We start from the raw sequence: 15415 nt of genomic DNA, 5'->3' as shown, positions 1-15415 counted from the left end.
TGTGAATTAGGTCTATACAAAATTTTTAGATCAATGAATTAAAAAGCTATCCCCATCAATCTCTTTCTCTATGTGTATAATTTATATTGTTTTGTATTTATGTGTATGCATGATTGGAATCGAAATGAAGCTTTAGTACACATGGCGTTTCGAGTTGTGTGATATATAATTTGATTCAGAGAGTTTAAGAAATAAAAATATATTTCTTTTAAATTTGTGATCTTCAACATGTCATAATAGTTGTGTGATTGTATAATTAAGTTTCTCATTAAGGATAAAATAAAAAATTTAAAATTAAATTATTTCCAAATTAAAAAATGTATCGTTCTGTTTTGACAAACTTATAAGAAAATAATATCACATATTAAAAAGAACGAAATAATGATAGTTGAATTTGACACTGAATTTGGTGACATGATCATACAAAATGTTGATCTAAAATATTTATCTACATTAGGAATTTAACTTAGATTTTCATCCCCTAACTTTGCTTTAAAAATCAAACTCCCCCCTCAATTATGAACAATAGACATCCCTTTATTCTCTGCAATGTCTATTTTACCCTTGACATTTTCAATCCTCCATCTATATAATACCCTTTTATATTATATAAAATTTATTTTTTTAACTTTACATTTATTTTTATATATATATATTTATAATTCACTTCTCTCTCTCTCTCTCTCTCTCTCTCTTATATATATATATATATATATATATATATATATATATATATATATATATATATTTCTCTCTCTCTCTCTCTCTCTCTCTCTCTCTATATATATATATATATATATATATATATATATATATATATATATATATATATATAATCTTTTAGGAATTTGTTCTCTAGAATTATTCTCAATTGAAAGATATTTATAAAGTTATTATTAATATATAAACGAGTTACATATGGTTTTGATTATTATTAATGAATTTTTTTTTCTCATTTATTTTAAATTATATATAAATAGATAGTATTTTTTAGGAATTTGTTACATAGACTAAAGAGAGAAAAAAAATCATGATTTTTAAAAGTTAAAAAGATTATTTTAAAATAGGAATTTCAAAAAGTCAATTATGATAAAAAGAGAATGACTATTGTTATAGGGAGAGTTTAATTTTTAAAGCAAAGTTGGGGGGTAAAAATCGATTTTCACCCATATATTATATATATATATATATATATATATATATATATATATATATATATATATATATATATATATATATATATATTTCTAAAAAATCATTTATTTCATTATAGTTAACGTATACTAATAGTAAAAGCTATATACTTAACTAGTATTTCTTATTTTTCTTTTTCCGTCTCGAAAGTAGTATTTTTTTTTATAGGAAATTTGAAACCAAAAAAAAAAAAAAAAGTATACTAATAGATAAAGAGAGAAAGTATAAAAAATCCATATATTGAGTTTAAAGATCTATTGTATTTAAAGTTAAGAAGATAAGTAGATGTGTTGGGAAATCTCATTTTTTAAGGTAAAGTGTTTCCTATCAAAGGTAACTTTAAATATTCGTGTTGAACTTTTTAAAAAGCTATCAATTATGATAAAAGGAGAGAATGACTATTGTTCAAAGTGACATGAGAAGAGGGAGCTTTTAATGGGAAGGCAAATTTTAAAGAACAAAAAGTTGGGGTCAAACTTCTATGAAGAAACCTCAAAATAATTCAATCAAATTAAATTAATCTAATCATCACGAAACTTAAAACAAACAAAAAACAAAATGTCTTACTTTTTTTTGTTTTATAGATTAATTGTAACTAATTTTATATATATATATATATATATATATATATATATAAAGATTTATCTAAAAAATATTTGATTTTAAATGTTTTTTACATCATCAATATTACATAAAATTTAAAATCTTAATCAAACAAGTTAACGTATACTAATAGTAAAACCACCATAAGATCCCCACGTGGTGCGATGAAAAAATTATTCTGGTTCCATGTATTTTCTCTTTTAATAGGTCTTACGTGGCACAATCCGAACTAATTAGAATATCAATACGAGTAACCGAGACCGAATAAAAACTAAAGAAAGAAAAGCCTTCGAATTTGCAAATCATGGACATACATGTTCTCGAAATGAACAATCTCAAATAAGTTGATTTTTCCGAATACTTATATTAGATGAAATGCACATGTAGCTATCTATAGCTATAATCGTAGTCTTTGATTTTGTTATGGTTTTATCGGGAGAAAACCATAAAATTTGGTTTAGATAGGTCTATAAGCTTATGTTCCAAAATTTAGAAAAATCCAAGTCTCTGATGAAATGCAAATGTGGAATTCTTTTAAGCTTTACAAAAAGAGACAGACGGGAATATGTTATGGAAGAGATAAGTCGATACCTCTTAGATCAAAAAAAAAAAAAAAAGTTTTTTTTTTATTAATAATAATAAAAAAAAAAAAATAAAAAATAGGGAAGTGGATTGGAGATTCCCAAATTATAATCAAATTATAGTCAATTGTATATTAAAGTGTTAACGTTGTAACCATATATTGAGTTTAATATGGTACATTCCATAATGTTCCAAATTATTTACAACAAAACAGATTGGTCCATTTTTGTTATTAAATATTTTTTGAAATGCACTAAAAATTCAAATTTGTTTGATCATCATTTTTGAAGATCCAACCATTTAGTTTAGATGAACACACCATGGCTGCAAATCGAGACAAAGAAGAAAGAAATCAAGATAGAAAAGATTGGGACAAAGAAGAAGAAAGGGTTAACTAAATCTAAACTCATGAAATTTTAATGGAGCACTTGTCCATAAATGTGTTTCCTTTCACCCATTTAACTTTATATATGTATATATATATATATGTTATCTAGATAGACAAATAGGAACATTTTCATAAGTTTTAAATTTAATCTAGGATACATGTATATATACAAGTGTACGGAATTCGGTAGGTGAAAAGTTAACGTATACTAATAGTAAAACCACCAAAACTAAAATGGTGATACAACACCAATGCGGCAATGTGGACAAGGATCACCTATGACCACGTACCACCCATATCATCTTAATAACTCGATTAACGGAATGGCTCTAGTCAACAATGTGTTTGATGGCAGAGGATACTCGGGTTGGAGTATGAAAAAGGAAACTTGGTTTCATATGGTGCTTGTAAAGCTCCCCAAGAATACGAACAATGGAGAGCTGTGTGAATGATATGGCATTTGTGGATCTCGGATATAATCGGATAGTGTAATGAGCCACAAATAAGAAAAGAATATCGGACAGAGATTTGGCAAACCAAAAAAAAAAAAAAAAAGTATACTAATAGTATAAAAGGGGGATTTATCTTGCCAATGTATAAAAGTTAACTCCATATATTGAGTTTAAATGGTACATCTATTGTATTTAAACCTTTTTTATTAGGTTTTTTAGTAATGTTTGATATCATTTTTAAGGCCCGATTAGTTTAGATATGTGTTGGGAAATCTCATTTTTTAAGGTAAAGGTGATTTTCAAAATACAAGCCTAGAAAGGCAAAAAATACAACCCAAATAACTTTATTCTAATAGCTCAGGATGATTCGACTTCATGGTTTTGACTTTGAGTTTACAAAAAACCAAATCCTATTGGAGATAGGAAGAATTTGAGTTTGCTATCGTAAAGATAACTCTATTTTTACAGCTCCAACCATAGAATCTTTAATTAAGGAAAAAGAAATACTTAGTGGCGTCTTTAAACCCTAACCCGTCTTTGTCGAAGTGCAATCAGAATTGGTAGTGATATGTAATAAGAAGAGTCCTTTGTTGGCTTGTATAACTTAAATGGGAAGGCAAATCCATTTGCCATGAAGAACAAAAATGCTTTTCTAGAAATAGTTTTTAACTTTTTTTGTTTTGCTTTCAATAAATTAAATGTCAAACTTCTATGAAGAAACCTCAAAATAATTCAATCAAATTAAATTAATCTAATCACTCACGAAACTAAAAACTAAAACAAACAAAAAACAAAATGTCTTACTTTTTTTGTTTTATAGATTAATAGTGTAACTAATTTTACTAGCAAATAGTTTAAACTATTGAACCAAATTGGTTATCAATTTTGTCAAATTACTAATTAATGATTATTATATAAAGATTTATCTGTAAAAAAAGTTATAAGAAATTTGATTGTGCATGTAAATGTTTTTACATCATCAATATTACATAAAATTTAAAATCTTAATCAAACACATATGTAACAAGTATTCCTGATTCTACCCATTACCAAGCCTTCACAAATGACCATAGACAATACAACAACCAACCTTGCTTTATATCAGGATGCATAAGATCCCACGATGCCTTTAATAAGAGGTCTTGGATTAGAAGGCTCTAGATCGGATGATTATATAAAAATTATTACTACTAGTGCTTGTTTTGTTTCCATGTATTTTCTCTTTTAATAGTCTTTCTTTCAATCTCTTAACGAACCTAACTCTTTTTGCTCAAGCCTCTAAAATCCGACAAAACTAATTAGAATATCAATCCATTAGCAAGAAACCAGACCTTAAAATGGGTTTATAAAGTAAAAACTAAAGAAAGAAAAGCAAGATTTCGAATTTGCAAATCATGGACATACATGTTCTCGAAATGAACAATCTCATGGGGACTGCGGGGGGAAGAATAAGTTGATTTTTCCGAATACTCATATTAGATGAAATGCACATGTAGCTATCTATAGCTATAATCATAATCTTTGATTTTGTTATGGTTTTATCGGGAGAAAACCATAAAATCTGGTTTAGATAGGTCTATAAGCTTATGTTCCAAAATTTAGAAAAATGCAAGTCTCTGATGAAATGCAAATGTGGAATTCTTTTAAGCTTTACAAAAAAGAGACACACGGGAATATGTTATGGAAGAGATAAGTCGATACGTTAGGCTCTTAGATCAAAATAGAGCTAATCCACTTCCAAAATCGTAGTGCTATTTTTTTTAATTATTATTATTAATAATAAAAAATAAAAAATAAAAATAGCACTACGATTTTGGAAGTGGATTGTTTGAGATTCCCAAATTATAATCTAACAAATTATAGTCAATTGTCATTATTAAGTTTAGTGCTTAAGCGTTGTAACTTTAGTATCTGAAATAAATAAACAAATAATCAGTTAGACACACCTCGCAAATCGAGACAAAGAAAGAAAAGAAATCCTAATATATGCAATTCATTCGATTCCATAATGTTCCAAATTATTTGACACAACGCAAAACAGATTGGTCCATTCTTGTTACTTTTAAATATTTCAAAATTTGAAAGTGTATAAAAATTCAAATTTGAGCATATATATTGATTCATTTCCTATCTAACTAACATTATGGCCGTAAGTACTCTAGAGGATTTTATTGTGAACCAAATGATATATATATTCTCTTTTTAACCATGTTAAATCAACCACAGGCTGATGTGGGAGAATAATTAATAGTGATCATTTCATTTTTAATCAGAATTTTTTTCTAGTATGCATTTATGGCCATCTTCACATAATGCACGTTATCGTTTTAATTAAGGTCTCAAATATAATTTGATGGTTTCTCTGGTGGATGTTTGGGCCTACCACTCTTCCTAATGATTCCAATTTTACCAAATTTGTTATCTTAAGACTCAATTCATAACAAAATACTTCAATTTGAGACAGACCGAGTATATTTAGCATATTACACTAAAGAGAGATTTATTATATTGAGGTGGCCTGCTAACACTACTAGAGACAGTTTTTTCACTCGCATTCAAATAAAAATTTGTGTTATAAAATTTATTTTTTTTTTACATGACATCATCCCTACCAAACCAAGTGAAGAAACACTTCCCATTGCAACGTTGGAGATTTCTTAATTTTCTCATGTGAAAACACTACTATTTAGATTTTTCACACCGATATTCAATAGAAATAGCCATTTAACATTTTTCGGTGAGAAATTTCAGTTGGAAAATAGTAATTTTTAGTCGGGTAGCAAACGCAGAAAACGGATCAACAATGAGAATATGTAATACACTTCTTTTAATTACTGAACTCTCTGTCTGATAACTGATAATATAGGGTCAATCAATAATGACATTTGTGACGTGAAAGAGAAGTTTAAATCCATGTGCCCCGAAGATCAAAGTGATTCTAGAAAACAAACTTTGTTTTCACAGGCCCGTTAGATAGAAGAGCATAACAATTGTTTTTTTTATAAACAATTGTTTTTTTTATAAACAATTCTATTTTTAAATCAAACAAATTAATATCAAATTTTCATCTTTGGAAATCAAATAATTTTTTTTTTTTTACAATAATAAGAAAAGCCAAACCTTGTCATATCATAGCACCTAATATAAGGAACATCCATGATTCACCCACTGAAAGGCCTATACCTGTATGTAAGTCTATCAGTCATAAACCTGTTCTTTGTTGTAATTTGGCATTTGAACCTTCTCGAATTGCATTGAATTTCCCAAATATGTAATATTAGACGAATTGTACCTATCTATATAATGTACTAAAATGACATGCAATGTTAGTTGTGGACTTGGTTTATTTGTCTGGTTTGGGCTTAAGTGGTAGTAATAGTGACCAGAACAGGCTATTTAGATGGGCCCAAGCTAATTGTTCTATGATGAAATTCAAACATGGAATGGTGGAACACACTTTGAGGTTTGCAAGATAGAGGCAAGCAGAAATGAATTATGTAATTGTCATTACATTAAGTTAGGCCTTTAGATCAAAATAGAGCTCATCCATTTCAACATGTTACTGCTCTTTTGGTAATGTTGAGATACATAGCTTTATTTTGGTCTCATGACTTCTGTTTTTCTTTATAACCATCTAACATCTAGTGTTCACTGGTCCGACTAATCCAGATTCATGCGTCCTATGACCCATAAAAAGGGGGAAAACGATTTCTCTAAATCTTCATCTCAGGACTCGAAGACTTCTAATCAAAGGTGAAAAAACATCTCATTCATTCCATCATACACCTTTGTGGTATGAAGCCTATAATTATCCTAAGATAAACTCAAGCCTAGGCCCCCTAACTTTCAAGAGTATATTGATTAGAAAGCGACTAAATTAATAAAAATTTAAAAGTTTCGGCTATATCTTAAATAAGGGTCTTAAAAATGACTCCTTGTGGCTTTGTGCAGTTGACCTTTTGGTCGTTAATCAGACGGCTGAATATTTTCTTGAGAATGAAGTTAATGTCAAAAATAAAATTCTCTTCTCAAATACTATTACATTAAACTAAAGAGTAATACTGTATTAGGAAGAACTCTCTTTTTATGTACTTATTGAACAATAATGTAAATGTTGCATATATGCGGGGCAGAGTTATAGTATTAATTATGAGTTCGGACGAACCCAATAATTTGTATCAGAGAATTCATCAAATATATAAAAATATTTATTGTGAATTCAATAACTAAAACGAGCTATGAATTCAATGACAAGTACAAAATTCATAATTTTAAATCTAGACATCATCTCTAATACCTAAGAAAGGTTAATTACGTACTCCAAACTATTTGCCAAAAAATATAGGATCGACACTTAAAGTTTTGTTGAAAGAAAGGACCATATTGAAGAAGGGACAATCAAAAAGATGATTGATGAAAAAAGAGTTGGAGTTCAACGTCATGTTAGCAAATTGAGTATTGCTATTTTCCTAACCAAGAAAATTGGTGCAACGTGTCAGCAGAGAAATGTAAGGGGGATACAAACATAAAAGGGAAAAAAGAGGAGACAAAAAAAAGAAGTTAGACACAAATGCAATGTGGCCAAGGGACAATGTCCCTTAATAATTATTTCTGTTTTTTTAGAGAATGGCAAGATTAAAAATATCAGAAATAGACCACTTAATTTTCTGTGTGATTTCAATTCCTCAACACTTTAAAATAAGAACTTAATATTCAAGGGGGTCATTTTATCGAGTTCCTTCGACATGATTCTCTCAAACGCTCTAAATATATTATAATCACAAACTTTACTATTAAAAATATCTAATATTTTTAAAAAGTAAGAAATTTGATTGCTTAAATAATATAATATGTAACATTTCGCTTACAAGCCCCCTGGAAAAAGCGAGACTTTCCGGATATAAAAGATTGTGTTATAGTTTCATTCTGTCATATTGTGTATCAAGTTAAGCAAATTATGCATGCGAACTTCAAAGTCAAGTGACTTTTATACTCACTTAATTTTGCCTAGATATCACATAAAATATTTCCTCGTGACGATCTTTTGTGATACTTAGTCAAAGTCGGATACTTTTTTGTTCCTAAAAATAGTTTAATGACTCTCGTAATACTAAGATACGTACCATTGAATGACTATTTCATTACAAAATATCATTTGATAACTTTAGTACATAAAATGGAAATTATCATTCACAAAACTAACCCAAGGGAGATGTACCATGCCCCGTCTTAATTAATCAGTTAAAGAAAGCGGATTGTCCTTCTTTTGGGATGGTCTTTAAATTTTGCCCCTCAAATTGGTAGTCTTTTGCCTTTACCGAGGTGAAAAGTGGTCGAAAAATACCGAGGTTTTGGGTTCGAACCCCCGCTCAGGCATAAAAATAAAAATAATTTCGTCAGGCAAGACTTTGAGAAAAGTCTGCCCTATGCAACATAGGTTGCCTTAAGGCATAACTAAAGTTATGCTGGATTCGGCATAGGTTACTTTAAGGCATAACTAAAAATTTGTCTTATAAGGCAACCTATGTTGGATTCGGCATAACTTGAGTTATGCCTTAAGACAACCTAAGTTGTCTCCGGCGGACGTTGCCTTAAGGCATAACTAAAAGTCTGTTTTATAAAACCTCTCACGATCTGTGGGATGCGTAACTTTAGTTATTATCGTAAAGCAACCTATGATATTCAAAGCGAAGGCCAAGAATTAAAGACCAGCAAATTGAGGGGCAAAAATTAAAGATCACCCCGAATAAAGGGCATTCCTGCGAATTGCCCAAGGAAGTATTGTAATTTAACAAAAAGAAACTTGGTGGGTTTTCAGGGTCAAGGGACCACGAACGGGGTCATTTACACTTTTGGCCCTATTTTGTGATGGTCTTTATTTTTTGTTCCTCAAGGCAAATAACTTTTTTGCGGGATACAAGTTTATATTTTCGTATCACAATATTTCACAAATTATGCCCCGTCCTTAAAGAACTTATCTCTTGCAAGGCATAAATTCGATTGCTAAGGGAGAAAATTAAAAGGGAAATTCGCAGTAATGCCCTTATTTTGGGATGGTCTTTAATTTTTTGCCATCAAAATAAAAGTATTTAACTTTTGCCCTTTGCCTAAAACCTCAGGGTTCCGGGTTCGAATCCCTGCTCAGGCGAAAATTTTAAAAAAAAATCGCTAGGCAAAGGTTGCCTACAAACTCTACCCTATCAGGCATAGTTTGCCTACAAAACTCTACCTTAAGGCAAAGTTTGCAGGCAAATTATGTCTGATGGGGTAGAGTTTGCCATAATTTGCCTGCAAACTATGCCTTAAGGTAGAGTTTTGCAGGCAAACTATGCCTTAGCAAACTCTGCCTTAAGGTAGAATTTTGGGCAAAACTAAGGCAGAGTTTTACCTTCAGGCAAAATTTTGCTCTGCGAATCCAAACCTCTGCCTTGCGAAATTCTTTTTTTTGTTTTTTATTTTTTTTACTGAGCTGGGGTTCGAACCTAAAACCTCGGGGTATTAGGTGAAGGGCAAAAATTAAGACCAACAATTTGAGGGGAAAAAAAATTAAAGACCACCCCAAAAGAAGGACAATCCGCGCAAAAAAAAATGAAATTAAAAACCATCCCATTTGAAACGCAAAAATTAAAGACCAGCCCATTTGAAGGCCAAAATGTGCAATTCTTCCCACAAAAGTGACATTTTTTTGCGCGGATTGCCCTTCTTTTGGGGTGGTCTTTAATTTTTGGCCCTCACCTAATACCCCGAGGTTCTGGGGTCGAACCCCAGCTCAGTAAAAAAAAAGAAGGAATTTCACAAGACAGAGGTTTGAATTGGCAAGGCAGAATTTTGAACTCTACCTTAAGGTAGAGTTTGCTAAGGTATAGTTTGCCTGCAAAACTCTGCCTTAAGGCATAGTTTGCTAGCAAACTATGCCTGATGGGGCAGGGTTTGTAGGCAACCTCTGACTAGCGATTTTTTTTTTTAATTTTCATCTAAGTAGGGATTCGAACCCGAAATCCTAAAGTTTTAGACGAAGGGCATAAGTTAAACACTTTTATTTTGATGGACAAAAATTAAAGACCACCCCAAAATAAGGGTATTACTGCGAATTGCCCCAAAAGTGAAGGACGACGCTTGGCTAAATTGGGCTTAGTAGAACGTCACACTATGCCAAGTAAGCCCATTCCTAGTGGGCCCCAAGTCTTCTATTTGGTTGAGGTCAATTCAAGGTACAGTTTGCTTCTCGCGCATACGTGCAAATTTGGGGGCACGTAAATTAATAGTCTTTTTGTAAAACTAGATAGAGTATTTTATATACATATTTTCTAGAATTGATCTTATATTACTTGATGACATTCATGATACAAAAATGCTTGATGGTGCACTCGAGAGAAACAAAGATTAATTTTCACTTAATACGTTTTTTTCCTACTTTAATAGTGCACTCATGTGTCGATTCGCCTCAGTTCACAAGAGGTTACATGGAACATCTGTCAGCGACGAGAGTCTTATATCCTGATGAGCAAAGAGGTCAAATTAGTATTTGAATAGATCTTTGATAAATTTATTGATCCATTATTTTATATAGTGTTCAAAAAGACATGAATAGCGCCGATGTGTCAGAGAAAATCTAAGATGATATATTTTCTTCAATACTCTTGGTTTAGTCGGGAGCCTAAGAACAATGATAAAGTTGTCTTCGTGTGATCTATAGGTCACGGTTCGAGTCGTGAAAGCAGTCACTACTGTTTACATTAAGGTGAGTTGTCTACATCACACTCCTTAAGGTGCGACCCTTTCCTGGACCCTACTAACACAGAATGCTTTATGCATCGTGTTATCCGACCCAGTACTCTTGGTTCAACTATTTATCGGAATAAATTGTCGTGTCGTTAGAAGAAAAAGAATCTAATATTTCTTGGGGCTTCTGTTGTTGAACACTCAATAGAGATTCCCCACAATAAATGAAGAGAGTAATATCAACACATACACACACATGATAGCAGTAATAACTCTAGCTTTTAAAAAATAGATCATGAGAATCTAAAAAAGAATTAATTTGTACAGTCACCAAAGATGGAATCCAACAAGTTAAGAACCCTTTCCAACATGTACGGATATGTTACACAAAATATAGCAGAATCTTTTTACATTATGTAATTTATAATGTACAATTTTTTTTTTCCTTGACAGTGGTGGTGCCCCAATCTAGCTTGCATGCGACTATTTCTTAGAATACTTTCTACACTTTGAGCATCAACATATATAGGTACTAGGTTATTCTACCAAATAAGACTTAATTAGACATGTGAAAAAAATTATCTTACATTTTTTGTCTCCCACGTGTAAAATCCAATACTCTTTTTCATGAGCCAATCATATAAAAATTGCTTCTAATAATAGGTACGTAGCACTGTGAGACTCGAATCAAGGACCTTTATGTACTATGTTAAATTATATGATTATAAAATTTAAATTATTAGAAAGATCACATTAGTTTTATTTTAATTAACTATATCTTCAATAAAATAAACTTATAGTATAAGAACTTGTAAGCCTTCTCTTATGTTATGTAGACACACTTATTTCAATTGTATTGCCTGCATAAAACACACTTATTTTTTCTAAACCACATATTATTGACTCCACTTTCCAACATGTGTGACTAATTCATTAGAAAGTCAAAGACACAATGTGTGACCAATTCATTTGGCATCAAGCTAATAAAATAAATTGGATCCCTATCATAATTTTGTCTTCTATATAGCTCTTACCAGTCAGTGTGTTACGTGTGATAATTATTTAGATCAGCCGTCCACATCGAAGTCTACCAAATGCAACGTTCCTTATAGCTAATTTCCAAGAAATACCCCAAATATCCTTCAACGAATTATATTGGATTACTCGTGTAATTGCATATTAACACATTTGTTGTTCGAGTTTTAAAAATAGAAAATAACCGAGGAAATTTTTATAACCCAAGTTTCGAACATAAAGAAAAATTTTCGTTGCAATAGACGCCTACAAATGTACCCGTTAAAAAGCAGTGAATTGAGTTGTAGCTACAGGTTGATCATAACCCAACCGGCTACTGAAAAATTATCTTGTTTATATAAGGTTTAAATTATTTTTTATGTATATATAGTAGATGTTGAAACCCTTGACTTTTCGTCTGTTTACTCCTTTATATTTTTAGACCCCTTTAGTGAAAATTCTGACTCCGCCACTGATTAGAAAGGTTAAAGCATTATATTTATCTTTATAGGTTCGGTTAGGAAACACTTCTTCTTAATGGTGCAAACATATATTTGAATTGATTGGTTCTATAAATTCGAATATCAGATGATTAAAAAATAATTCGATCTTACGTTCTTTTATATTTGCCACAAAGTCGCCAGAGAGGGAAATATAAAAGAGATGAAGACTTTTTGGTGGAATTAAAGTACTACTACTTGTAAAATAACGGGGTTGTAATCATTAGACAATAACTCTACTTTTTTGTTTACAAAGATATGTTTCTTCTAATCAATACTTTTTTTTTTTTAATCTTTTATTTTCAATTCAGGGCAAACACACCTATGTTGGGTGTCATTTCATGATACCACATTGTAGTTCTTCTAAACAATACTCAAATTCGTTTATAATTTTTTTTTCCACATTTTTTTGGAGTAAAAGGTGAAAAAAGTAATTAATTTTATCTCAATTATTACAAAATAATATATACTTTGAACCAATTATTTTTAGTAAACATAAGAACTAAAAGGAATCGGAGAAAGTATAGTAGTTAGCAATAATTAGTAAGTTGTTTTTAGTATAATATATTTATTACTTAAAAGTGTTAGAGTAATTAGCAAAAATTAGTAAGTTGTTTTTAGTAATATATTTTTATTACTGAAAAGTGCTTACTTGAAGGGAAAAAAACTACTCAAAATTCAAAGGAAAAGTTAGTCAATTCACTTTAAGAAAAGTGTGATGATCCAAAATGTATTGCAAGTGACACATTGGGTTGCGACTTTTGGGAATAAGAACAAATTATCTACTCTGTCTGCAAGTTGATTTTGCTCGAAGTTTCCTAACTAATATACTATGAAAATGTGCATCACAATATTAAATGTGCATGACGAAAATGTGCATCACAATATTAAATTAAAGCAACAATAGGTCCCATTGCTTTGGTCAAATTGGTTTTGCTTTGTCCTGTAAGCTCATTTTGACTCTTTCTGTTATAGTATATGTTTGCACAATGTTAATTTTTTTTTTGTAAATGTCTTTCTTGAATATTATTTTCTAAATTATTTTGTTGGTGTTTGACAATGTATACAACTTGCACTAAATTAAGGGCATGACCTAACGGTCAATAAAATGGGTAAAACTTTGTGTTGAAAGATGTAACAGGTTTTTAGTGGAATAATTGAAGTGCGTACAAGTTGGTTTGGACACCATCAACGTCGAAATAAAACTAGGTAGTTAACTTATATTAGTCGAACTCCCTCTGTCCAAATTTATGTGGCACACTTTCTTTCTTGGTCTATCACAAAAAGAATGTCGTCTTTCTATACTTAGAAAATAATTAATTATCTTTAAAATTTCAGTTTTTCCTTTAATTAGATGACTTATAGTCACAAAAATGTTTAAACCACGAGTTAAAGTTTTTTTTTTTCTTAAAAAACGTCTTATCAAATAATTACGCTTAATTGAAATGGAGAGAGTATAGGATAAGAATGGGAAAGTGGTGGCGTTCTCTGATTAAATATTGACAAGAATATTTCTATATGTTGGTTAAAACAAGTGACATGCATGCATGGTGCAACGAGTCAAAATAATTACAGACAAATCATTAATCATGTAAGTCATGTATACCCAATTGGTTTAAAATATACACATCAACATCAATGTAAGTCTCAAGACTACAAAGTTTCATCAAATTATTGTCATACCCAAATTATGAAATACTAGTTTATTTAATTTTCCCCTCAAAACCCCTTCTTCTCACTCCTTTCTTCAGTCTTGATTACAAGGTCAATAATGATGTCCCCACCCTTATCAATCTCCTTAATTTATCATACAACTATTTCTCTAGCCAACCATATTCAACCCCACTTCACCTATATATAAATGTGCACAGAAACAGACCTAAAGATAAGAAACTCATCCTTCATAAACACATTGAAAATCAAAAGCAAAAGAGAGCTAGCTAGCTAGCTGAATTTGGATCAGCATCGGCTCTACGAAGTCAGAATCAAATTTTTCTGTTGCCTTTCCCAGTTTATTCGTGAATAATAATTTGAGGACGTGAAGCGTACTCATGGAAAAACCATGCAAGTCATCAAAGAAGAAAACAATCTTCAAATTATTACCAAAAGCAGTTGCAGCAGCTGCGTTTATACTACACAATGCACATGCACCTTTTAGTCCAAGCAGAGAAAAAAGATTAGCAGCGGAACATCAACACAAGAATCATTACCATAAAGGATTTGCAGGACCAATTATACCAGTAATTCCATCCCATCAATCTGGAAGAAAATCCGAGCCAAGTTCGCCGAAAATCTCATGCATAGGCCAAATCAAACACAACAAGAAAAAGACGTTGAATCGCATTAGCAGTAACAAAAGAACAAGCACTAGTAACCATCAACAAAAAAACGTTACGAAGAAATCGATGTCTAGTTTTGGAAATATGTTTGGTGGCAAATCGAAATTTATTTCGGGGAGGAAATCAGACGTTACAGCTGAAAATATTATTTGTAACCTTCCTGATAGAGCACCTTGTTTGAGTCAAATGCAAAGGTTTGCTAGTGGACGCGAACCGTTGACCAATTTTGACTGGAGTTCTATACAAATTACACCCAAAGATCATCCTAAGTATTATACGGATGATGATAGAGGATACAGTGATTATGAAGATGAAGAAGAAGATGATGATGACGAAGAAAAAGAACTAAACGTTACTTTTTCTGCTCCAATATTAGTAGGTAGAGGAAGAACAAATATACCCTTGGAGCCAAGAAAGGAAATTAATTTATGGAAAAGGAGAACCATGAATCGACCTAGTCCGCTTCAATTGAATAATTATTAGATAAGTTCTTTTTTTTTTAATCTTCTATTTATTTAATTCTCTCAGTTTATTCTTGTTCTTGATTCATTTCTGCTTCGTAGTGTATGATATGCTGTAAATGTAAATTCATTCATTCATAAGTAGAGTTAAAAGTTATAT

At 30.8% G+C, this 15415-nt stretch overlaps 1 protein-coding gene across 1 annotated transcript; it reads left to right on the top strand.

The window, feature by feature from the left end:
• Nucleotides 1-14279: 14279 nt before the first annotated feature.
• On the top strand, nucleotides 14280-15415 carry LOC132039627 (uncharacterized protein At1g76070-like). The gene has a single exon (XM_059430125.1). The coding sequence runs from the start codon at nucleotides 14507-14509 to the stop codon at nucleotides 15275-15277; it is 771 nt and encodes a 256-aa protein (XP_059286108.1). The 5' UTR covers nucleotides 14280-14506; the 3' UTR covers nucleotides 15278-15415.

Source organism: Lycium ferocissimum, chromosome 12, assembly GCF_029784015.1.
Source record: "Lycium ferocissimum isolate CSIRO_LF1 chromosome 12, AGI_CSIRO_Lferr_CH_V1, whole genome shotgun sequence".
Lineage (NCBI taxonomy): Eukaryota > Viridiplantae > Streptophyta > Magnoliopsida > Solanales > Solanaceae > Lycium > Lycium ferocissimum.
The sequence above is the reverse complement of the archived record's forward strand: the minus strand, read 5'-3'. Positions and strand labels throughout refer to the sequence as shown.

Bases quoted from the DNA above. Each gene is read 5' to 3' on its own strand.
- LOC132039627 (XM_059430125.1), top strand. From the start codon at position 14,507: ATGGAAAAACCATGCAAGTCATCAAAGAAGAAAACAATCTTCAAATTA.